Source organism: Pleurodeles waltl, chromosome 8 (assembly GCF_031143425.1).
Source record: "Pleurodeles waltl isolate 20211129_DDA chromosome 8, aPleWal1.hap1.20221129, whole genome shotgun sequence".
NCBI lineage: Eukaryota > Metazoa > Chordata > Amphibia > Caudata > Salamandridae > Pleurodeles > Pleurodeles waltl.
Window position 1 is genome coordinate 24,105,763 of NC_090447.1, and position 26,834 is coordinate 24,132,596.

Consider the following 26,834-nt stretch of genomic DNA (forward strand, 5'->3'; position numbering starts at 1 on the left):
TTACCTCCTTTTGTCACAGTTTGCTCAGATATATACTTCTCCAATTGTGTACGTAGTTGGATCTCTACGCCATATCTCCCTTGGCTTCCATCATCCACCAGAATGAAGTGCGAGTGGTCAGTGTCCAGGCAGCACAGCCGTCCCTGGTTCTTCTCATCCAGTATGTACTCAGCTGGCTGGTGCCCCTACAAATACCAAGGGGCACAGTTTTAAAGTCCTACCTTCTGTGGCAGGTCAGAGCCCCAGTTAAAGTGACAGAGCCCAGGGTCTTCCCAGAGACTGTTCCCAATCATTGTTGGGGCCATGGGTAGCGTTAATGCCTGTCCCAGATCAGACCATTGAGCATGGATTTAGTGAACATATACAAACATGCACAGTAAAACCTGGAGAGACATTGTAAGCAACTGATGGCACTTTCTAAAAACCAAATGACTAAAAAGTCATAACTTAGTTCTCTTTGTTGCTTCATTTCCGAAATTCAGCTCAGTCCAACACACAAGGAGACTAGAAAGGGTTGTCAGAACATCTTCTGCCCAGCAGGCCGTAGGCTAGGAAAGTAACACTGAACCAGAGCTCAGCCTCATTCACTCCACCATGAGTACTCCAAAACACCCATATAGATGTCAGGTAAGTAGTGTATTTCACAAGGGAAATAGCACACTCCAGTTTGTGACATAAAGTTTTGGCCTAAAAAGATTACTGTTGGGTCTGAAAAGTCCTCTGTATGGTAATGGGTATGCACCTCAGCCCTGAGTGCCCAACTGTACTTATGTATGGATCCCTAATGCTGATTTTTGTTGTCATAGGCAAACGTGGCTCGTGTGTGTGCGCCATGACATAGGCCTATCTCATGGATTGCAGGCTTTTTGGACTAAGAGGGCCACACAAAGTGCTAGCCTCATAGTGGTGAAAGGCTCCTGCCTTTACCAGGAGTTAAGTTGCACGGGTGCGGGGGTGGGAGCATACCCAGTAATGATCAGTAGGGGTGAACAGGTCTTTTTTAACCCGTGTCACAGGAGTGAGGCCTAGAGGCTCACTCAATCAAAGTTTTGCTGCTGTTTGCAGGGCCGGCTTCAGCACTAGTGATGACTGATATGAAAATCTTTTTTGCCCCCTGCACCCGCAGCCCTTGTAACCTCCTCCTTGGATTCCCTCACTACCACCCGGCAAAAGCGTCCCTCATCTTTCCACAGCCCCTTTATCACATACATTTAATTTGCTTTAAAGTGCAGGTAAATGATCATGCTCTCAGCTATTCACATAAAATACAGATCTGTTCCTTGCAGCAGGCTTATTAACCCACTGTGCTACTTTATAGCGAGTCAAGGCTGCCACTAGATAAAACTTCATCTCTGTCCCTATAAGGTACATTGATGGCAATAGTTATTTTGACATTTTTATTGCTGCTCCCTGAAAGCTGGATGCACAAGGAATTCAACAACAAGTGCTTTTAAATCATAACTTACTGCTAAACACCCTGCCCCCATCAAGGTCAGTGCCCCACCTTCAGGTCAGCACCCCTCACTAGTAGCACCCCTCTAAAGCCTGCCAAAGCAGTTTGCTTAACTCACCCTTGACCTACATCGGTTTGGTGTGGAGTGCTGCACAGGAGTGGTGTACCTGCGCTAGGTGTATGTGTGCCTGGGAATGGTACGATACAGAGATAATGCAGTACTGTGCAGTGTGTCCACATGTTGAACATATGTGCTCCGTGTATGTGTGTCTGTGAATGGTACAATACGTGGCAGACCATGGGTTCCATTTTGGGAGACCTGCAAGGTGAAACATGAGGAGAGGAGGTTGAGGAATCCCCTGTTGTGTATTGCTGTGTTCCTGTCAGCTGGGTGGGGACACAATGGATGAAGGGAGGGCCGGGCTCTTCAGTGTACTTCAAAGGGTGCTCTTTGATTCAGTGAGAGGACAGAAGGAAGGACCAAGGGCACATCTCAGGAAGGAGATGCGGCTGATAAGAGGATCATAAAGATTACGGCTGAGCCCATGGGGTAACCTTTTGATACACACAGCGCTGTGACTGACATCCAGCTGTGAACTAAAGTCACTCCTACGGCCTGTGTTGTGGGGCCATCAGCTTTAGAGACACTCCTGCTGTGATAGACTGTTTTCAAGAAGAAGAGAGGACAAAGGAGTGGGCACTTCAAAATCACATCTGGTGTCCGGAAATTGACTTTAAACTTAAGACCCCAAAAATTGTCAGCTGTCATGTAACCAGTCAGGCTGTGGAAGGAGGAGAAGCTCTGCAAGACTTCTGGCTGTGACCAGGACTGGGGGCAAAGGCCTGCAAGTCTTCTAGCTGGGTGAGAGGACATCACCCAGGGAATCCAAGACCACCTGCCCTGGAGCCTGGAACATCTGTGCCTGCCTGCTTGCCAAGACCAGTATAGCCTGTGTGGAAGAGGAGAGGGTTGAAGGGAGCGAGGCCCAGTGGAAAATCAATGTATGTGTGTTGGACCTGGCCCTTTTTGCAGTGTCATCCCCAAACTTTTTGCCTCCTTCCTCCTATTTTTTCTGGCCTGTTTTTGTTGGCTTTAGGATTCTGGGCACTTTACCTCTTCTAACCAGTGCTAAAGTGCATATGCGTTCTGTGTAAATTATATTGGTGATTAGTTTATCCATGATTGGCATATTTGATTTACCAGTAAGTCCCTAGTAAAGTGCACTAGAGGTGCCCAGGGCCTGTAAATCAAATGCCACTAGTGAGCCTGCAGCCCACATGAGTAGCCCTGTAAACATGGCTCTGACCTGCCACTGCAGTGTCTGTGTGTGTAATTCTAAACTGCCAATTCGACTTGGCAAGTGTACCCACTTTTCAAGCCCAAACCTTCCCTTTTTATACATGTAAGGCACCCCTAAGGTAGGCTCTAGGTAGCACCATGGGCAGGGTGCAGTGTATGTTGAAGGTAGGACATGTACTGGTGTGTTTTTACATGTCCTAACAGTGAAATACTGCCGAATGTGTCTTTCAATGTTGCAAGGCCTATCTCTCTCATAGGTTAACATGGGGGCTGCCTTTAAATATCCTTAAAGTGCAGTTTCCCTTTGAGAGCAGAGAGAAATTTGGAGTTTCGGATCTCTGAACTCACAATTTAAAAATACATATTTTAGTGAAGTTGGTTTTTGGATTGTTAGTTTGAAAATGCCACTTTTAGAAAGTAGGCATTTTCTTGCTTAAACCATTCTGTGACTCTGCTTGTTTGTGAATTCCTTGTCTGGGTCAGAACAACAGTTGGACTGTTTGTGCATCTCCATTAGACAGTGACACAAAGGGTGCTGGGGTGTAACCTGCATATCTTGACAGGCCACCTTGACTAGGCTGGAGGGAGGAGTGGTCACTTACACCTGAAAAGGGTGTGCCTGCCATCACACAAAGCAGTCTCCAATCCCCTGGTATGTGTCTGGGGCCAGGCCTGGGCATGACAGGATCCTGTAAACAACAGAGACTTTTCTTTGAAGTTGGGCAGCTTCAAAGGCAGAAGGGGTTATAAGTATTGGACTCAAAACCCCCGACTTTAGATTACTTCAAGGATTCAAGAGGAATCTCTGCCAGGAGAAGAGCTGAGGAGAGGTGCTGCTCCTGCCTGTCACTGTGCTTTGTTGGGCTACCTGCAGCTGCTGCTTCTGCCTGTGAAAGTGGACAAAGAATGGACTTTACTGTGCATTCCTGCTTGAGAGGTATCTCCAAGGGCTTGGACTGAGCTTGCCTCCTGTTTTTGAAGCCTCAGGAACAGCAAAGGCTTCACCAACCAGTCTCTGAGTCTGCATTCTGTGGACTCTAGCTTGCCAGAGGGTGCCATTCCAGTTTTTGGGCCCCTGGAAGTAAATTTCTGGTGAAAACCTGTGACAAGATGCTAGATGACTTCGCTAAGGACATCACTGTACCAAGGCCGCCACGCCACCTACACCTGGATCTGTGGACCTCGCAGAGGCACGACAACTCCACGGTTAACACAGGCTCAACGTCGCTTCAGCTGCTGAGGTCCACATGAACTTGTGAGTTGGAGTGCTGTACATTCGACGTTCGTGACACCCAACTCCGTCGCAGTGCCTGTGACGTGACCCCATGAGGTCACCCTGCAGCATCGTGACTCCGCCAGACTTTGACTTTGCTGGAGGTGCCCAGGGACCCGACACATCTTCATGACACCTCCGCTCCTTCGTCCAGCAGCAGCAAAACCGATGCTGCATCAGATCCAGCAATGCCTTGCTACCCTACTCCCTGCACCGACCTGTTTTCCCCAGGTTTCGCTAAGGTACTGTACTTGGGGTCCGTGTGACTCCGTAAATGGTGCCAGTGGTGTTGCATGGTGGAAAACGACTCCATCACGATGCCGCTTTAACATGCGATTGCAGGATTTGTGCCTCTAGGCATTATTTTTGTGTTTTTAATTGCTAAAGTCGTGTTTTTACTTGTGTTTGGCGGATTTTTATCGTATTTGGTCTTGTTTTATTTAGATATATATTTACTATTTTTCTAAACCTGTGTGGTGTCCATTTGTAGTGTTTCACTGTATTACTGTGTGTGTTGGTAGAAACCCCTTGTCTCTGGGTTAAGCCTTTCTGCTCATGCCAAGCTACCAAGGGGGTGAGCAGGGGTTAACTGGGTGTTTCTCCTTTGCCCTGACTACGGTGAGGGTCCTTGCATGGACAGGGGGCAACCTGACTTTCAACCAAAGACCCCCATTTCTAACAGTATGCCAGAAGGAGCTTCTGTGGATGGATTGCCATGTGGAGTGGGGCATAGCCCTTGGGTGGTGAAGAGATGGTGACCCTGTTTGCTCTGAGGGGCCACGTGCAGGCATCTGCCGTGCTGATACGGTTGGTGCACATGTGCAGTAGAAGAAAGGTCACCCAGTATGCCACAGAAAGTCACCAGAACTAGCAAGCAGTGAAACCTGTCCAGGACCATCACCAAAAGAGTGAGGCCATCATGGGACCCACTGTGCACCTATACCAGGATGTGGGACCAACATCAGGAACTTCACACCAGCTTCTCTCTACCGAGGGATGGAGCAAAAGACTTACCCTGCCAAGAAGAGCCGTGAGGAACTTACGGTCGCTGGGGGGGCACAACCTCGTGTGAGGAAGCTCAGGGATTGCTAAGTGCAGCCAGCCTGGTCCACGTGCACTGAACTCACCTGAACCATAGGCACTGCTCTGGCACCCACAGAAGAAATGCTGCAGGGACTGCAGATGCTCCAATCCTGCAGCTGTGGATAAGACAAAATTCAGGCCGCTGAGCCCCAGGGGAACTGGCTTTCTAGATAGCCCTGGAACACTTGTAATTCTGATATAGAGTCGGAGTATACTCTTGTGGGTGTGCCCCACTCTAGGGGGGCATTCTATGGATGTTGCAGATAGTGAAAGGGGAATAACCACTATCACTCAGCAAGGAGTGAGTGAGGCAGAAGGAGCATCCTACGACACTCTTAAGACCCAATCTCATAGAGGACTGAGTACTTGTTTGTGAATGTCGTATTTTAATTTGTGGTGATAACTGTAAAATAAAATACTTCTCTTTTTTCATAAAAGTGAGTATTTGGTTCGACAATGATTTATTGCTGCACTTCTGTTGAGTTGTGAGCCCTCGTCCACTTCCCGATATTCACTTTCCCCTACTCTGTTCCTGAGAGCTAAGTGCTGAAGGGGTACATTGCCCAGTTTCACAGGATCAATAGTAGGCCCAGCAGTAGTAAAAAGGCCTCAATCCCCCAAAACCCCCCCCCCTCCTCCCCACCCCTCGTTTGGGCCCAGTAACCCCTCCCTGATTCCATGGCCCTCAGAATGGTATTCTAATAATTATATTGCACCTGACATACAATATGTTGAAGTGTGAAATTCAGTTATTGTATATTGCTCCTGCCAGGAACGGGCGTAATAATTGCTACCGCTAGCAACAGGCATAACATAATAAATCCACATTGGTTAGGTTAAATCTATACTGAACACCTGGTACCTATGAACAAGGAGCAGGCAATCCCAATTATTGTGCATGTTACGTCCAAGCACTAGCAAGAATTTCAAAGTCAAGAACACAAAATAAATTACAAAATGATTTAATAAAGTAGAGAAAACAAGATCATTAAACAAGCATTTGCAATGCAATAGGTCTCGCATTTGCTTGAGTTAGAGCTATTGGCGCTGTAAATGCATAACAGGACTTTTCTTGCCACATAAATTGGTCAACCCTGCAGCATAATTTGATCCTCTCTGCACATAATTCCAGTGGCCCTGAATATAGCTGCAGCAAAAAGTGAAAATATTGCCATTTACCATCCTAATTTAAACCTGCCATGCTAATTAGTATAGAATGCCACTTTCACCACACCTCCATCTGAGTTGCTGGCTGACTAACAGAAAGGTCGGGGGAAGGCTAGGAGTAGAATGATGAAAAAGGATGTGCGAAGAGGTAGACTCGTAATGGGATGGTAGTGCTATTGTATTACTGGATATTCGTTGTTTTGTGCCAGAGACAGAACTGTCTGCCAGCAGTAAGCAGTATACAAGACACAACCTGTCAGTTCCCTTCACAGGGTGAAGGGGTTGAAATACCCTTTCACGGATGGGATGCTCGTTTATAACACTATGTGAAGGGAGGCAGGTGATACCCCAGAATAATGAAAGATGAATGTAGACTGATTAGGTTGGAGTTTCATGTAGAATATGTTTATATTAGGAGATTGGATATGATTTTTTGGCAGTAAAAGATATTATTTTGATATATTATTGAGCTCTGACTTTATATATGTTTTTTGTCATCACTTATGTTTACTTTGGTTATTGTTTTTGAGGAGTTGAAGTAACTTACTCTTCATGTAATGTCACCAGAGGGCTCAAAAGTGTCAGAGGTTCAACTGGGAATATCTAAAAGTAAACACAAGGGCCTTGTTTAGATGTTTATCTGAAGCCTGCCACGCATCTCTTCCTCCCCAGTATAGATCCATTAGTGGATATGATGAAGCAGAAAATGAAGGTTTTGATTTATTAACGCATAAACGTAGTGCTGACATAATCATGTGTGACATTAACCGAATTAATAAAGATTGTACGGGGACAAAATGTGCCCTCAGAGTAGTTTGCCATCATTTATACGCGTGCTTTATGTAACGTGGTGTGGTAGAATTGCACTAATCCGACATAATCATAAACGTGTGCTACGATTTGCTTATTTGAAATGCCTTAGCTTAGCATTACTTTAGCGGAGGCTTTGGCCTAGTTGCCTGGTCTCACGGTTTAAATGTTCGTATTTTTCCACTGTGCTATTAAACGTGTATTTTAGCTTGAAGCTGTACTTTTCCACAGAAACTGTTCACATGCTTATCTTAAAGTTAGTGCCAGCCTGGCATATTTTCTCTTTAATTCAAGGTCGACTTGCAGGTGCGGACAATGGAGGCTCTGAGAGTAAGCTAATCGAGAGACAATGTTGCAAATTACGTACCCATCTCCAAGGATAATGTATGCTTAAGTAAAAGCTTGAGAACTGTCGTTTTTGATTGGTCAATTTGAAGCTAACCTATGAACCCTCCAATGGAGACCCTACTGGACTTGAACTGTTGTCTATAAAACCCAGGTGCACGAGAGGAAAGCTCTCTCTATCTTCGGACATCCCGCCATTTTGACTTCGTAGCTATTATGGCCCACTTTGCTGCGACGCCATTTTGAGAGACTTTGATGCTTTCTCTAGTCGAGAGAAAGAGACTTTAATGATTCTTGCCCTAGAGACTTTAACTTTGATTTGTCCCTTTGCATGAAGTAGTAGTTTTACCTTGCCGCCGTGAGGCAATTGCCCCGTTCACCCCTGCCCCTTTGCCCAGTCCCGTGCCGATCGAAACGGCGCCTATGATGATCGAGAAACGATACCTGTGAGACGAAGAATTCATTGATTGCTGATCGGAATTGGTAATTATGAAAGGAAATTGTAAAATTGCATTGTGTTTCTTTTAGGTAACCAACTGCTGATTTTGATAGAGACCCTAGCTAGGAGTTTTCCAAATTGATGTTGCCAAATTGTTTTGCATGAAGTCCCACATGCTGATGCTAATTTGAGGTTAGATGAGGATTCCACGTGTCGCACGATGCAATTGGAGATCTTGTTATGCTGACTAAATGTATGCCATTAGTTCATAACAGATTATCGTATTAGTGCTTTGCATTGCCATTATCGAATGCCTTGTGATTCAAATGCTACATAGATTACACTTGTTTCGACGATATGGACAGCTATTAATGTTCATTTATGTTTATCATTTGGTGTTGAGACACATCTATATTGTGCTAGCTTTGTTAATATAGGGAAATAAATTCACTAACCTTGCAATAAACTGGTGTGATTATTCCTGACTGAAAGGTCAGGGTTCGCCGAAATGTATTCTGGATTAATTGTTAAGTGTTATGTTGTTCAAGGGGTTGCCTATGTTCGTTATTGATCATCGATTTGATGTGATTGATCGATTAATAGTACAGAGAGTTCCCACTTAGTCAAAAGATTCATCGACCTAAAGAGCGTCCGAACGCAGGTAAATTGTTACCACGTTCCGGTCTATCAGTAGATGGTAGCAGAGGACGGTTACGTCTTTTGGGACCCTGTACCATTAGAGTACATGGTGTTGAATTAACGGTTACGCATTTTGAGGTCTCATTCGAGAAGTTTAATTATATTTTCTTGGATGAAAATAATTGACAAGATGATGATGGGCTAGGTCCACCGCGACTTTCCCGGGATCTCGGAGCTTGCGAATGGAGAGAAAGGAGATGTGGAAACAGCGTTGGCGGTACTAGTGATGGTATGAGTGAAGTTAGGGTTTTGCGCTTGCACAGCTTATTGCCGCAGGGTGTGTGAAAAGGTTGCGAGGATTTTCTTTTAAGGATAGCGGAGGTGCGGCTCCGAGTGTAGAAGTAGAGAAGTCGTCGAACTTCATAGAGATAGCGGAGGTGCGGCTCCGAGTGTGAGAGTAGGGAAGTCGTCGAACTTCATATGTGTCTGGCGCTTTGTGCATAAAAAGGTCCACGTGGTTGTTGTTGTTGAGACGGGCCCTGCGAGGTCAAGAGACTCCGGAGTATGTTGATCCATGTTGTGGTCTGGGCGGTTTAGTAGGTTGATCGGGCGTGGTCAACGAGTGGGTACGTGTGTTAGGGAGTGATAGGAACTTCGACTTCGGGCTTTGACAAGATTCTAAGTGCACTAGAACAGATCATTGACAAGTTGAGAGTAGGTCTGCGGGTCAGATTTGCTTGCGAATGTGGGGACTGAGAAAGACCGAATAGCGGCCGAGGCTGGTGAAAGAGATCGAATAGTGGCCGAGGTTAGTGAAAAGTCCCTAAGGTCCTGAAGCGATTATGTTACCCTTCCTGTAGTAAACCGACAGATCTGTTTTAGTTTTTGGTAGCTCGCGATACATGCAAAAAGTTGTTACGGGAGGAACTGAGTGAAGGAGGACTAGCCGCGAGGCTTTGTCAGCCGCAGTGTGTGTGAGTGTGACGTCACTAAGAGCCGCGCTGGGATAGGTTGGTTGGAGAGAAGGGTCGCGCACGGATTGGACGCAGTCCGTGGGACTCGATTGGAAGGGGAAAGGCAGGTAAAGAGCATTCTGGGAATTAAAGTCACCTATTGATTACAAACTTTGTGAAACAAAAGTTACCTATTGATTATAAACTTGGTTAAATAAAAGACGAGAAAGATGAAATTCCTTAAAGCATTCAGGAGCGCGATGAAGGGAGAGTCTTACATCAAAGCGAGCGTAGGAGAGGAGACGCCGCCCGAGGGCACACCAGCTTACATTGTAATGGAGGAAAAAGGGGTAGCTCCGTGTCTTTGGCTAAAGCAATGGCACAAGTGGACAGAGAAACATGGGAGCGTAGCATTCCCGATACATGGGACATTCAATATAAGGGTCCTAGAGAATTTGAGATTTACGATGTATGACATGAAGGTGCCTCCAAGGCCAGCACAGTTTGAGGCTCTAGCAATCTGGGAACTCATGGCTAGACAGCAACAGAAGAACAAGTTTGAAACAAGGATGAGGAAGGTAGAAAAGACACTAGCGGATGCTAGGTGGGATAATGCGCAGAAGGTGTGGAGGTCAGATGTATTGCAGGGAATAAAATTGTTCCCCGCAATTACTAAGGATGAAGAGGAGACAGGTAAGAAAGCTACCTGTAAGACAGACAGGAACAGTCACAAGGACAGAGAGGACGAGGAAAAGTTGAGAAGAGAAGAGGAGTTAGAGGATGAGGAGTTGATAATGCAATTGCTGAACGACCGTCCACCACCTTATGCAGAGAATGGACAAGGTCCAAGTACCAGTTCTGCCCCTCCGGCATCGGTACAGAACAGTGAAACGCAGAATCCAGGAGCACCATCGGGATCTAAGGATCCGAGTTTACTGCTCACCCCGCAGATACCGCAGGTCAGGAGAATGTATCCAGATGTGCCCGTGTTGAAACCAGCAGAACATTATCAGCCGCAGATGCCAGGGTACTACAGCAATGATAACAGTGGAGGAATGATTCTAGATCCGACCGTAAGGGGCGTACAGAATGGTTACAACCCAACAATGGCACAAGCTGAATCAACTCAGTTTATGATGCCTCAAAAGCAGATGCAGGGAGGAAACGCACATGTTCAAATGACGGGGAGCCAGATGGGCATGCCAACAATGATGACCCATGGTGTGGGAATGAACATGCCTCAGAACATGGGGAATGGACAGAATCCAGATGCAATATCACTGCCCATTACTGTAGGTCCAGTGGTACCTTTGTATAGTCAGCCTAACTTAGGTATGAGCAGTCAGGGACAAATGCTGCAGAATGGGACAGAAAGAAGGTGCATAGAAAACACTCCAGGGATAACTCCGATAGCGGCTCAGCCAACTGGGTCTGGGTCCCTGATGGAGTTTAGTCCCATATGTGCTCAGTCAACACTGGTGAGGTCGAGCCCCCCACTGATAATACCATTAACATCGAACACTGAAAAGTTGCCGCAACCATCGATGGCAGTCGATGTGAATGCTACACTGATGGGTGTAAATGCGCAACAGCTGACACAATGGTTCAACAGTTTAAATTCCACACAAAGTTCAGACAGTGGGAAAGGAGAAGATTACTTGAGCAGGATGAGGCTGAACATGGAAGCACAAGAATTGGTGGAAGGGAATATGGGTGTGAACAGGTTAGAGTCCTACACGGAAGAGGAGTTGAGGTATCTATGTCGAAGATCACGAAAGAGGTAAACAAGGTACATAAAAGTTTGCAGGAAGTAGCAGACAGGAACGGGATTGACATAGGCAAGACGAAACACTTGAGCAGGAGCTATAGGTTGGATTTTGGGACCACAGATTTTGAACACATGAGATCAGCAGGCATGAAGGCACACCTTAGAGAATTGTTGCAGAGTGCACAAGTGTGGAGGTGCTTAGACAAGTGGGAAAGCAGATGGGGAAAAAGGAAGGATAAGAGGAGGGACAGTGCCACAGAGCACAATGAGAAAAGACCGCAGAGCAGCGAGACCGTAACCATGTTACCAATGAGGGAGACAGCAGGGGGAAAATTAGTACATGTACCATGGCACAGGAGCGATATTCAGTCTTTTACGAATGATTTTCCCAAACTGAGGGAGAAGCCGATCGAATGGTATCAACAGACTGATAGGTTTGTGAAGCTTGCCAAATGTCTCTGGGAAGACCTGAACACTTTATTCGAGATTGTGGTTCCGGCAGATTTGTGGGAGGATTGCAAAAGAGCTGTAGGTTGGCCGACAAGTGAACCAGAGAGAGACAGAGAGACGGGTGCACCATCACCTATGGTGATGTGTCTGTACTATAAGGTGATTGAGCATTTGAAGACGAAGGTTGCCGCGAAAAATGTGGATTGGCAGAAAATTGATCGAACTGCCCAAGAGGCTAAAGAATCGATTCATAGTTACTATGAGAGGTTGTTGAAGGCGTTCAAGAATTACAGTGGCACGGAAGCAATTGAGGCGAAAGATATGCTTCATTTTGTGTTCAGATTTGTGGAAGGGCTGAGACCAGAGATAAGTCAGATGATAAAATTGCATTTGATCTGCTGGCAGTCGAAACCGATTGATGAAGTCTTGACTTATGCGAAATACTGTAGCGACGAAATTGAGGTGAAACAGAAAAAGCTGAAAGAGAAGGTGATGATGATGCAGCTTAAGGCGGCTCAGACAGGCTTGCAAGGTCTGCAAGGACTGCAAGGGTTGCCAGGGATGCAAGGGTTTCAACAACAGGTATCGCAACCACAGCCGCAGTTGCAGGGAAACATGGCGTTTCAGCAACAGCAGCCGCAGTTGCAAGGAAACATGGCGTTTCAGCCACAGGCCAGAGGCAGAGGCAGAGGAGGTTTTGTGAATAATGGTCCGGATTTGAACACTGTTGTGACAGGTGTGCAGGCAATGAAGAAAGTGATGCCGTGTCACGCGTGCGGAAACGTAGGTCATTGGAAACGCGAGTGTCCGATGGTGGTGCAGGAAGGTGCAGGTGCAGGTGTAGGTGTTGGTCAGCAAAACAATGATGTCAATGCATTTCAGACAATGAGAGGACCGAAAATGAGAGGTCCAAACCCAAATTTTCAGACCATAAACCAATTGCAGGGATTACAACCTATGCAGCCGCAGCAGATGCAGATGCCCCGTGTGCAGATGACGCAGATGCAGCCGATGCAACAGCAGTTACCTTTGGTACCTAATCAGCAAATGCAAATACCTTTGGCACCAATGAGTCAGCAGCAAGTGATGGTTCCTCCACAGGTAACGGGTCAGGTAATGAGTACAAAAGGCACAGTACAACAGTTCCCATTACACAGTGAGAGTGGAATAAACAACGTATGGGAGAGTGAAAGTTCAGGAGAAGAAGGAGACTGTGTGCTTGCGGCATCCCTGGAAGTCGATCAAAGGGGTCCGTACGTAGAGGGAAGAGTAATGGGTCATCGTGTTTCATTCTTGGTTGACACGGGAACCCCACAATACCACATGCCACAAGATACCCTCATGAAAGTTGCCCAACTTATTGACGAATTCGTGAAGCAGGGAGTACTGAAAGAAGTGTTAAGCAGCCCATGTAATTCACCGATAATGGGACTAATAAAGCCAAGTGGGAAAGTCCGACTTGTGCAGGATTTGAGGAAAATAAATGACATCATAATAAAGTGCTGCCCTGTCGTACCGAATCCAGCTGTGATAATGTTCCAGATTCCTTGCGAAGCTGAGTGGTTCTCAGTCATCGATTTGTCACAAGCATTCTTTTCTGTGCCTCTTCACGAGGACAGCCAATTCCTCTTTTGTTTCAAATTCCTAGACAGAGTGTACAGTTGGTGCCGAATTCCTCAGCGGTTTTCTGAGTCACCGTCGATATTCAATCAAGTCGTAAAGAAAGATTTGGAAGAGTTAGAGTTGCCATTCGAGTCAACCCTAGTACAGTACATTGATGACTTACTGGTTGCATCAAAGACAGAAAGTGGCTGCACCGCCGATACCATTGCTCTGTTGAACCATTTGGGAGGGAATGGACACAAGGTGTCTCCTTCCAAACTGCAGTTCTGTCAGAAGAAAGTGAAATACTTGGGTCACCAGATAGAAAAAGGGTCACGGAGAATAATGAAGGAAAGAATTACAAGTGTACTTCAAATGAGTCCACCAAAGACAAGGAAGGAGGTGAGAAAGTTTTTGGGAATGGTGGGATACTGTCGCCAGTGGATTCCCAACTTCTCGTCTCTAGCAAAGCCTTTACTGAAATTGACCCAGAAGGATGCCCTGGATCAGATCGAACTGAAAGGGGATGAGATGGATGCTTTTGTTGAATTGAAGGAATGCATGTGTAGGGCTCCAGCTTTAGGTATGCCTGATTACACGAAGCCTTTCACATTGTTTTGCCATGAACGTGATGCATGTTCTTTGTCTGTCTTGACTCAAGCCCATGGTGGCGTAAACAGACCAGTAGCGTATTTTTCAGCTACTTTGGATCCGGTTGCAGCAGCACTCCCAGGGTGTTTGCGCGCCGTAGCAGCAGTTGGTATCAGCCTCACTCAGAGTGAAGGAATAGTGATGGGACACCCAGTAACAGTCATGGTCCCTCACTCAGTTGAGATACTTTTGACCCGCTCCCGAACGCAGCACATGACTGGAGCAAGACTCACAAGGTATGAAACGACTATTCTGGGCTCACCGAATGTGCAGCTGAAAAGGTGCACTACGTTGAATCCAGCTACCTTGCTTCCTGGAGAAAATGCTGAAATTGAGAACGCTGAAGACGTCGAGCATGACTGCCTTCAGGTGACTGAATTTTGCACAAAACCCCGACCGGACATCAAAGATACAAAACTTGATGAAAATGACCAAATTCTTTTTGTTGATGGTTCGTGTCTAAGAGATGGGATGGGAATTTTGAAAGCAGGATACGCTGTATGTACTGTGACAGGGGTCTTGGAAGCGGGATGGCTCCAAGGAGTCTATTCTGCACAAGTAGCAGAACTTGTAGCCCTTACTAGAGCATGTCAATTGTCTGCATTGATGAAAGTCACCATTTACACTGATAGCCAATACGGGTTTGGGATTGTGCATGACTTTGGACAACTATGGTCACAGAGAGGTTTCCTGACTTCTTCAGGATCCCCAGTGAAAAATGGGGAGAGAATAAGGGAGTTGTTACATGCCATTCAAGTGCCAGCTGAAGTTGCAGTGGTAAAGTGCAGTGCTCACACGAAAGGCCAGGACTATGGTGGTCATTCTGACCCCGGCGGTAAAATGCACTTACCGCCGGTCAGAATACCGCCATAACACCGCCGCGGAAACCCGCCACGGTCATTCTGACCCGCAGAAGGCAAACCTCCGAAAATCCGACAGCCACAACCGACCGCCAGACCAGCGGTCGGCGGAAAGGTGGAGGTGACAAAACCTCCACCGCCACGCCAACAGAAATACGCCCATGCCATTACGACCCACGAATCCACGCGGCGGTCATTCAAACGCGGTATTCCATTGGCGGGACACACCGCCGCGGTCAGAATACACACAAACGAACAAAACCCAGCCACATTGGACGATTTGAATCCCACACACCTGATACACATACACACACCACTCCCACACACACAATACAATATAAAACACCCACCCACATCACCCACAAACCCCTACGCAAAACAATTCTGAAAGAAGGCCAGAGCGAGACACCAGCATCCACAAACTAACAGCCACAGCCACTCAACACCATCACCCACACACTATCCACACACAAAACAACACACACCACCACACTCAACACACTTAACTACACATACTCCACCCCACACATCATACACACCACCCCATGGCACCCCAAAGACAACCCCGCTTCACAGACGAAGAACTCAGGGTCATGGTGGAGGAAATCGTTCGGGTAGAGCCCCAGCTGTTCGGCACACAGATACAATACACCAGCATTGCCCGGAGGACGGAGCTATGGCAGAGGATTGTCGACAGGGTCAACGCTGTGGGACAGCACCCCAGAAATCGGGAAGACATCAGGAAGCGATGGAACGACCTACGGGGGAAGGTGCGTTCCATGGTATCCAGGCACAACATCGCCGTGCAGAAGACTGGCGGAGGACCCCCACCTCAACCCCCACAATTCACATCATGGGAGGAGGAAGTCTTGAACATCCTGCATCTTGACGGCCTCGCAGGAGTCGGCGGAGGAATGGATACTGGTAAGTTGAAGCTTCACTACTGCTTCCCCCCCACCTGCATGCCAAATCATACCCCAACCCTCACCCCCATCCTCGAACCCCACCCTCACCCCCACCCCCACCACCATCCTCACCCCCACCCCCAGCACACCTATTCCCCGCCAATGTCTCACCATCACAACCCACACATCCCAAAACCTAGGCCTGCATGCGTCCACTAAGCATGGACACCCATCACCAAAGCATGCCCAATGCATATACACATCCCCCCCACAAGCCACCCTCACCAAAGCCCCCACACACGAATGCCAGCACTTGGGGACACGAGAACCCATAGATACACCCATATGCCACACATTGAAACTATAACCATACCTCTATACCCCTGCAGGACCCGACCGTCAACACACCGCGGCGGAGGGGCCAGAATTCTCCACACCCCCCACCCAAGAGGCCGTCAGCGATGACAGCAGCTCTGTCGACCTGGACACCGATGACCAGCCCGGACCATCGGGGACCTCTGGACAGTCGGTTCCCCTCACACAGGCCCAGGCCACTACAGACCCAAACCCCTCTGGGAACACCAGCACAGCTCCCACCCAGCGGGCCCATGCCTCTGTCTCCAGGGCGCGTCAATCTGCGGTGTGTCTACCACTACAGGGCACCCAGGATAACCCACCACCCCAACAACAACAGGGACCTGGGGGCAGTGGTAGTGGGCACACCGGCCAGGGGGCAGAGGCCCAGGGAAACAGGGCAACTCGGAGGGCAGCTGTGCGACAGGGGGGGGACGGGCCCAGGGAACCCACTCTCCACGAGGTCCTCACCACCATCATGGGAGCATACAACCGCTCCCAGGAGACGATGGCGACGGTACTGGCCCGGTTCCAGGAGATCCAGGTACTGCAGGAGGAACACTATCGGGGGTACAGGGAGGACATCAGAGCAATCAACACCACCCTGGTTACCATGGTAGGGCTGCTGCAGGACCTCGTCAACACCAGGGCGGACACTCAACAACACCCAAGGGCCCCTGCCACTAGCCTGGACCAAGAACAGCCAACCACCTCCGCCGGCGCTAGTGGACAGGAGGCCCCCGCACAGCAGCAGCCCACCAGACCCCCACCTCCTGCAGGAGAAGAACCACCCCGCAAGAGGGCCCTGAGATCTCGCAAGAAGACAGAGTAGGATGTCAAGACCCCCGCCAGCAATGGATACCACCTGATGTCATCCCACTGTCCCACATTGTCACCCTGTCCATCCTTGAACTGCCCATGCTCCATCTCTCCACAGGCCTCTGGACAATGCACCTGTGTGACTGTTACTCTGGACTCTGCCATGGACATTCCTTCACCATAGCCCCCACCCACTTGAAACCACCCATCCCATTTTGAGCACTTAAATAAACACCTATTTTGCACAAAACTATCTGGAGTCTGGCTGTGATTTCAATATATTGTAATTGACATGACAGTGCAAATATGTCCTTGTACATGGTGAAGTCAACAAACAGCTGCCACAAAGCTGTAGTCCATGGGGAAACGAAGCACAGGACTCGTAGTGGGGACCCCAGATCTGAAATAGGGAGGGAAAAGCCACAACTCAGTCATCATACACTGGGGCAAATAGACAAGCAGCAGAGATGCAGGAGAGTAGTTCACATTTACTAAATTATCTTTGAAATGTTACCTGTGTCCTATTGGAAGTACTGTTCAATGATTCTGTCCCTGTTGTCTGTTTCAGCCCCGTCGTCTTCCTCCTCGTCACTCTCCTCAGGTTCAACAGCTGCCACAACACCACCGTCTCGACCATCCTCCTGCAGGAAAGGCACCTGGCGGCGCAAAGCCAGGTTGTGAAGCATGCAGCAGGCCACGATGATGTGACACACCTTCTTAGGTGAGTACATTAGGGATCCACCTGTCATATGCAGGCACCTAAACCTGGCCTTTAGGAGGCCAAAGGTGCGTTCGATCACCCTCCTAGTACGCCCATGGGCCTCATTGTACCGTTCCTCTGCCCTGGTCCGGGGATTCCTTACTGGGGTCAGTAGCCACGACAGGTTGGGGTACCCAGAGTCCCCCACTAGCCATACACGGTGTCTCTGTAGCTGTTCCATCACGTAAGGGATGCTGCTATTCCTTAGGATGTAGGCGTCATGCACTGACCCTGGGAATTTGGCATTTACATGCGAGATGTACTGGTCAGCCAAACACACCACCTGGATGTTCATTGAATGGTAATTTTTTCTGTTCCTGTACACCTGCTCCCTGTCTCTTGGGGGAACCAAAGCCACATGGGTCCCATCAATGGCACCAATGACGTTGGGAATATGTCCAAGGGCGTAGAAATCACCCTTCACTGTAGCCAATTCGCCCACCTCAGGGAAAATGATGTAGCTCCTCACGGATTTCATCAGGGCAGACAACACTCTGGATAACACCTTCGAAAACATGGGCTGAGACATCCCAGAAGCAATTCCCACAGTTGTCTGAAATGACCCACTTGCCAAGAAATGGAGTACTGACATGACCTGCACCAGAGGGGGAATCCCTGTGGGTTGGCGGATGGGGGACATCAGGTCGGGCTCCAGCTGGGCACACAGTTCATGGATAGTGGCACGGTTAAGACGGTAGGTCAGGATAATGTGGCGTTCTTCCATTGTCGACAGGTCCACCAGCGGTCGGTACACGGGAGGATTCATCCGTCTCCTCGCCCAACCCAGCGGACGGTGCCTAGGAAGGACAACATGGAGCACACAGTCAAGCAACCCACAGGTACGTACTCACAGCTAGCACAGTAAACGATTCTCTATGCAGTGAATGGCGTGTCTGAGTGGCTATGCAAGGCCTAGGCTTGTGTGACGCAGTTGAAATTGAGCCATGTGGGCCCTGGAAATGGCGGCTGCCTGACCTGTGAAGTGTGACAATGGGATGTGAGGTCAATGCGCTGGCGTGGCACACCGCGGCGGGCGGCGGGCGAAGACTGCGGCGCGAAGCCGCATTGGTTAACATTGAAGCCTATGGGTTTCAGGAGCCAATGGCGAAGGGCGCCGGCGGTGGCGGGACGCACCGCCGTGGTACGCACCGCCGCGGACGTGACCGCCATTTTCTATCTACTTATCCACTTGCGACTTGAACTTTCACAGGAGAGGACCTATACTGCAAGTGTTGCTGTGACCTCGGTCTGGAAGGGACAATGGCTGCTGCGCCTGGGGAAAGGGCCCCTGCCTTCACTGGAGAGGAGTTGGAGAAACTTGTGGATGGGGTCCTCCCCCAGTATGCGCTACTCTACGGTCCTCCAGACCAACAAGTGAGTTTAATTCAATCTGGATTTGGGGCCACTGGCTGGCTTGGGGGCATGGCGGGGGGCCTGGTGGGGATGGGGGGCATGTTGGGCCTGGCGGGGGGCATGGCGGGGGGCCTGGCGGGGATGGGGGGCATGTTGGGCCTGGCGGGGATGGGGGGCATGTTGGGCCTGGCGGGGGGCATGGCGGGGGGCCTGGCGGGGATGGGGGGCATGTTGGGCCTGGCGGGGGGCCTGGCGGGGATGGGGGGCATGTTGGGCCTGGCGGGGGGCATGGCGGGGGGCCTGGCGGGGATGGGGGGCTTGTTGGGCCTGGCGGGGGCATGGCGGGGGGCCTGGCGGGGATGGGGGGCATGTTGGGCCTGGCGGGGGGCATGGCGGGAGCCTGGCGGGGATGGGGGGCATGTTGGGCCTGGCGGGGGGCATGGCGGGGATGGGGGGCATGTTGGGCCTGGCGGGGGCATGGCGGGGGGCCTGGCGGGGATGGGGGGCATGTTGGGCCTGGCGGGGGGCATGGCGGGGGGCCTGGCGGGGATGGGGGGCATGTTGGGCCTGGCGGGGGCATGGCGGGGGGCCTGGCGGGGATGGGGGGCATGTTGGGCCTGGCGGGGGGCATGGCGGGGGGCCTGGCGGGGATGGGGGGCGTAGGGCCACTGGCAAGGAAAATGCTGACAAACTTGAACGTGGTATTTCTCCCTCCCTGTACGTGTCACATAGGTCCGCGCCCATGAGAAGATCGGGATTTGGCGTGCCATCGCCAAGGAAGTCCGGACCCTGGGGGTCCACCATCGACGGGGCACCCACTGCCGCAAGAGGTGGGAGGACATCCGCCGCGGGACCAAGAAGACCGCCGAGTCTCTGCTGGGGATGGCCTCCCAACGTAGGCGGGGTGCCTGCCGTCAACTGAGCCCCCTGATGTTCCGGATCCTGGCGGTGGCCTACCCTGATTTGGATGGGCGCGTGAGGGCAGCACAGCAGACACAAGGGGGTGAGTACAAGCATTATCTACTCTGTTGTCGCGCAGTGGAGGTGTCTGGGTGGGGGAGGAGGGCTGGGGGTCCCCCTAGGCCAGGGCGATATCTGTAGGCTGGGCACCCCCGTAAGCCCCTGTGTCCCCAGCCACCACCCTCAGTAGTTTGTCAGTACAGCCATCCCTGGGCCGTGTCATCCATGGGTGCAGTTGTCAACTCTAGGCGTGTAGGGCATGTTCCACGGAATGCATAGCGGACCCCAAGTGCGCAACTTAGTGCAGGGGGCATCTGTGTCTGTCATGTCCGCTAACTGTACCGGAGATCCATGTACTCAAAATCCCTTTATTTCTCTCCCCCCCCCCCTTTTTGTTTGTCTTTCTGTGCTTGTGTGCATCAGCATCATCAGGCGGAGGAGAAGTGGCATCGGGGCAGGAGGGAGCTGCATCTCACATGGCCCAGGAGGGCCATGCCACAGAGTCAGACTGGACCAGTGAGACGGAGGGCGAGGGGAGCTCCACGACGGGGACGACTGGACCCTGCAGCGACACGGACACGTCCTCGGAAGGGGGCTCCCTTGCGGGGGTGGCACCATCCGTGCCCCCCGCCATTACAGGTACAGCCGCCACCCAGCGCACCATCTCCGCCCTCCCAGCAGCCCCTCAGCGTTCGCCCCGTGCCCGCTCTGCCAGGAAGCCGGGCATCTCCTTCGCCCCAGGCACCTCAGGCCCTGCCCCTGTTACCCCCGCTGCCCTCAGTGAGGAGGTCATTGACCTCCTCCGAACGCTCATTGTTGGGCAGACTACCCTTTTGAATGCCATCCAGGGGGTGGAGAGGGAGGTTCATCGCAGCAATTCATTCGGGTCAGGCTGCCCATCAGCGATCGTTCCAGGCTCTGGCCTCAGCACTGACGGCAGCCATTGTCCCTGTCTCCTGCCTCCCTCTACTAACTCCCTCCTCCCAGTCTCCTGTTCCTCTGCCTGTCACACCCACACCATCAGACCAGCCTGCACACACCTCAACACCCAAGAGAAGCTCATCCAAACATAAGCACCACAGATCACGCAGACATTCACACACGCAACATTCCGATGCAGACATGCCAACAGTCACTACCACCTCTGTGACCCCCACCTCCTCGTCTCCCTCCTCCCTCCCTGTGACGTCTACACTCACACCTCCATTCACCTCACCATCAGCCAGTGTTTCCATCACCAGCACACCCTCCACTCCAGTCCGCACACGTGCAGTCACCACCCCCACTGCCATTTACACGTCCCCTGTGTCCTCTCCCACTGTGTCTGTCACCCCCTCTTCCACACCACACAAACGCAGCCACCCACCCACCCAACAGCCATCCACCTCACGACAGCCTATCCCTCCTGCACCTGCACCCAAAGACAGCAAACGTGACTCACCTACAACCACATCCTCTCCCTCCACTCCCATTCCCACTGTACCTACCACTCTCCATTGTCCCAAGAAACTCTTCCTCGCCACTACTAACTTCTTTCCTGACCCTGAGCCCCCCCCTCCTTCTCGTCGGGGTAAGAAGAGCACCTCAGCCACCACCAGCCCTGCAGCCCCCTTGACAAGGGTGCAGGGGTATTGGAGCCCGCCAGCCCGCATGTCTGGATCTTCGCCCAGCAGCAAGGGGACAGCCAGCCCACCCCCTGGGAAGAGGAGCAGAAGGCGGAAGGGGCGCCGCAGGAGCCCGCCTTCTACATCCCCCCCGGACACCACCCAGAGACAGTCACCAGCCACAGCTCCAAAGGGAGGAAAGGGCCACAGGCCCACGACTAAGGAGGGCAAGGGCAGCAAGTCGGAGAGGTCAGGCAGCAGGCCTGCTGCCCAGGAGGAGCCCACAACCCCCATAGCCGCTGCCCCGGGAGGAACCGGCACAGCTGCCCCGGGAGAGCCCACCACCCCCATAGCCGCTGCCCAGGGAGGAACTGGCACAGCTGCCCCGGGAGAGCCCACCACCCCCATAGCCGCTGCCCAGGGAGGACCCAGCCCAGCTGGCCAGGAGGGCCCCACCACCCACAGCCCAGGTGGGCATTGAAGGAGCACCATCCCCGCTGCCCAGGAGGGCACCACCAGGCAATGAGCAGTTGGCCATAGACCGGCCGCCGTCTCCAGAACCGCTGAACTGGGCCCCGCCGTCTCAAGCACCGCTCCGCTGGGCCCCGCCGTCTCAAGAACTGCTCCGCTGGGCCCCGCCGTCTCAAGAACCGCTCCGCTGGGCCCCGCAGTCTCAAGAACCGCTCCGCTGGGCCCCGCCGTCTCAAGAACCGCTCCGCTGGGCCCCGCCGTCTCAAGAACCGCTCCGCTGGGCCCCGCCGTCTCAAGAACCGCTCCGCTGGGCCCCGCAGTCTCAAGAACCGCTCCGCTGGGCCCCGCAGTCTCAAGAACCGCTCCGCTGGGCCCCGCCGTCTCAAGAACCGCTCCGCTGGGCCCCGCCGTCTCAAGAACCGCTCCGCTGGGCCCCGCCGTCTCAAGAACCGCTCCGCTGGGCCCCGCCGTCTCAAGAACCGCTCCGCTGGGCCCCGCCGTCTCAAGAACCGCTCCGCTGGGCCCCGCAGTCTCAAGAACCGCTCCGCTGGGCCCCGCCATCTCAAGAACCGCTCCGCTGGGCCCCGCCGTCTCAAGAACCGCTCCGCTGGGCCCCGCCGTCTCAAGAACCGCTGAACTGGGCCCTTCAAGGCAAGGAGCGCTGAACTGGGCCCCGCCGTCTCAAGAACCGCTGAACTGGGCCCTTCAAGGCAAGGAGCGCTGAACTGGGCCCCGCCGTCTCAAGAACCGCTGAACTGGGCCCTTCAAGGCAAGGAGCGCTGAACTGGGCCCCGCCGTCTCAAGAACCGCTGAACTGGGCCCCGCCGTCTCAAGCACCGCTCCGCTGGGCCCCGCCGTCTCAAGAACCGCTCCGCTGGGCCCCGCAGTCTCAAGAACCGCTCCGCTGGGCCCCGCCGTCTCAAGAACCGCTCCGCTGGGCCCCGCCGTCTCAAGAACCGCTCCGCTGGGCCCCGCCGTCTCAAGAACCGCTCCGCTGGGCCCCGCAGTCTCAAGAACCGCTCCGCTGGGCCCCGCCGCCTCAAGAACCGCTGAACTGGGCCCTTCAAGGCAAGGAGCGCTGGACTGGGCCCCGCCGTCTCAAGAACCGCTGAACTGGACCCCGCCGTCTCAAGAACCGCTCTGCTGGGCCCCGCAGTCTCAAGAACCGCTCCGCTGGGCCCCGCCGTCTCAAGAACCGCTGAACTGGGCCCTTCAAGGCAAGGAGCGCTGGACTGGGCCCCGCCGTCTCAAGAACCGCTGAACTGGGCCCCGCCGTCTCAAGAACCGCTCCGCTGGGCCCCGCAGTCTCAAGAACCGCTCCGCTGGGCCCCGCCGTCTCAAGAACCGCTGAACTGGGCCCTTCAAGGCAAGGAGCGCTGGACTGGGCCCCGCCGTCTCAAGAACCGCTGAACTGGGCCCCGCCGTCTCAAGAACCGCTCCGCTGGGCCCCGCCGTCTCAAGCACCGCTCCGCTGGGCCCCGCCGTCTCAAGAACCGCTGAACTGGGCCCTTCAAGGCAAGAACCGCTGGCCCTTTGGCAGACGTGGCAGGGCAGGATCTATCTCGGGCAGGGCTGCAGGATGTCCTCTGGCCAACTTGCCTCCTCCAGTGGCAGTGGGGTCTGTTATGGACTGTATGGACCGTGGCTTTGCACTCCCCAGGATGGCCCAGTGGGCAGGCCACCCACTGTATGGACTGTATGGACTGTGGCTTTGCTCTCCCCAGGATGGCCCAGTGGGCAGGCCACCCACTGTATGGACTGTATGGACTGTGGCTTTGCTCTCCCCAGGATGGCCCAGTGGGCAGGCCACCCACTGTATGGACTGTTTGGACTGTGGCTTTGCACTCCCCAGAATGGCCCAGTGGGCAGGCCACCCACTGTATGGACTGTATGGACTGTGGCTTTGCACTCCCCAGGATGGCCCAGTGGGCAGGCCACCCACTGTATGGACTGTTTGGACTGTGGCTTAGCACTCCCCAGGATGGCCCAGTGGTCATGGAGTCCCCTCGTGGATCTGGCGTTGTGTACTCAAGTGGCTGAGGTGCCCCCCCTTCCCTTCCCCCTGAGGTGCCTGTCCTATTTTCTTTCTGATGCCCCTGCAGTGTTCTCTCCGTGGAGTTCTTGTCGTGGGACTGGGCCTTGCCCATTTGCACAGGACCCCTGTGATCCACGGACAGTGGTTGGACTACATTTAGTAGCTGTGTATATTTTGTACATAGTTTATTTATTTATTGGGATTACTGGTGTACATATTTCAATATATCTGCCCGTTTATGATCTCTTATTTTGGTCTTTGCATTATTTCGGAGGGGGGTGGTTTGTGGGTTGTGACAGTGATCTGTGGGAATGCATTGATGTGTGTGTTGTAGTGGGTGTGGGTGGGTGGGTGTGTGCCGGTAATCTTTTCCCTCCCCTGTGTCGTAGGTGCAGTACTCACCGATGTCTTCCGCGCCGCCGGGCGTGCTCCTGGTATATGAGCAGGTATAGGAGTGCGGGGATGACCTGCAACTCTGGTTCCATACTGCCGGAATCTCGCGTGGAGTGCGTAGAGGTGAGCGTTTTCCCGTTCGTAGTCTGTTTCCGCCGTGTTCTTATCGGCGGTGCTCCCGCCCCGGAAAAGGTGGCGGATTGGTGGGTCGTGATTGGGTGGGCGGTACATTGTCTGCCGCCTGGCTGTTGGCGGGGACCGCCGCACTGTTTGTTTGTACCGCCGTGGCGGGCGGAGTGTTAATACGGCGGGCTGTGTTGGCGGTTCCCGCCAGGGTCAGAATTGCATATTTTAGACCGCCGGCCTGTTGGCGGCTTGGCCGCCGCTTTATCACCGACCGCCAGGGTCAGAATGAGGGCCTATGTGTCTCTGGGAAATGCATATGCAGATCAAGTCGCAAGATTTTGCGCTTTGAACTGTATATTGCTAAGGGATGATTGGAATACAATAAGTGAACCAGAACTCGAACCAGCTGAAGCATTTGCTTTGAAGGTCGTAGATACAATAGAAGAACTAAAAGCACTACAGAATAATGTCAGGGAGGATGAAAGAGATTCCTGGATTAAATCACAATGTATAAAGAGACAAGACGAGCTATGGGTTTCACATGAGGGAAAATTTGTTTTACCAAATAGTCTCTTATCACAGCTTGCGCGGTTCTATCATGGGCAAGCTCACCTAGGGAGGGATGCCATGATAAGATTGTTCAAAACTGATTGGTTTAACCCCAGATTTCGTCAAGCTGCAGAAGCAGTTTGCCATCGATGTGTCACTTGCCAGCAGATGAACCCAGGAAAGGGAACAGTTGTGAACGCGAGCCACATTGGTAGGGCAAGCGGTCCTTTTAGTCGTATGCAGATGGACTTCATTGAGATGCCTGTGCATGGAGGTTTAAGATATGTGTTGGTGGTTGTGTGTATTTTTAGTCATTGGATTGAGGCATACCCCACACGTAGAAATGACAGCCTTACAGTTGCCAAGCTATTATTGAGGGAGTTAATACCACGTTTCGGATTCACGATCTCTTTAGAATCAGATAGGGGAAGTCACTTCAATAACGAGGTGATGAAGTTACTTTGCGAAGCACTGAACATTGAGCAAAAGCTGCACTGTAGCTATCGCCCTGAGGCATCAGGACTGGTAGAGCAGATGAATGGTACGCTGAAATCGAGAATGGCAAAAATATGTGCATCAACAAATTTGAAATGGCCTGACGCATTGCCCTTAGTGCTAATGTCAATGAGAAACACTCCGGATAGAAAAACTGGATTGTCTCCGCACGAAATTCTCATGGGCAGGGCTATGAGACTTCCTGCAGTTCCCGCAAACATGCTTTTGAATATTACAGATGATATGGTGTTAGACTACTGCAAAGGTCTGGCTGACGTGGTTTGCTCTTTCTCTCACCAGGTAGAAGCGACCACCTTGCCACCGATCCAAGGTCCAGGACACGCACTGAAAGCAGGTGACTGGGTCGTGATAAAGAAGCACGTGAGGAAGTCGTGTCTGGAACCCCGTTGGAAAGGCCCTTTCCAAGTGATCCTGACGACAACTACCGCTGTGAAGTGCGCGGGGGTTCCCAACTGGATTCACGCCAGTCATACAAAGAAGGTGTTGTGTCCCACAGATGAGGAAGTTGAAGCGCTGAAACTACCAGTGCCTGATAAAACGGTGCCGAGTGCTGAGACAGAACAAAAGCGAACTGAAAGCGAACAAGCAACAGCAGGAGAAAAAGAGATATTATTGGAGAACGAAGAGTCCGACTCACTTGGGGAAGACCAAGGAGAAAGTTCAGACAGCGACGACGAAGCTGCAGGTGACAAAGAGCCTGAAGCAGCTGAGGGTAGCAAAAAGCCTGAAGCAGCTGAAGGTGACAGGGAACCTGAAGCAGCTGAAAGTGATACAGAGCCTGAAGAAAGTAACGGTGACGAAGGGCTCGAAGAGAGTGAGAAAGCAGGAGAGCCTGAGCAGAAGGGGGCTTTCCCAGAAACAGACGATACAGAAAAGGAAAAAGAGAACGTGACCGATTCCCCTGAAGGTGGGGACAAAGAAGAGCAGAACGAGAGAGTTCAAACCTCTACAGAAAAGATCGCAGGTCCATCAAACGGACACGGTGCAAAAAGAAGACTAAGTATCTCACCGATAAAAGAAAAGGGTAAAGAAGGTTTGAACGAGGGAGGAAGGCCAAAAGTGAAAGAGAAAAGAAAGGAAGTGACTGTCGTGGAACAATCGTCAAGTGAAGAAAAAGACTTGGCGAAGGAGGAGAGTGCCAGCGAAGCAGAATCGAAAAGAGAAGCAAAATTGAAAAGGAAAAGGATACCAAACAG

At 51.8% G+C, this 26,834-nt stretch overlaps 1 protein-coding gene across 1 annotated transcript in view; it reads right to left on the minus strand.

Moving 5' to 3' along the window:
* Positions 1 to 26,834, minus strand: part of LOC138249318 (transient receptor potential cation channel subfamily M member 2-like) — a 369,646-nt gene that overhangs the window by 299,660 nt on the left and 43,152 nt on the right. Inside the window, exon 4 of the mRNA XM_069203277.1 lies at positions 5 to 185. Within this exon, the coding sequence (XP_069059378.1) occupies positions 5 to 185 (181 nt within the window). The remainder of the gene's footprint in view (positions 1 to 4; positions 186 to 26,834) is intronic.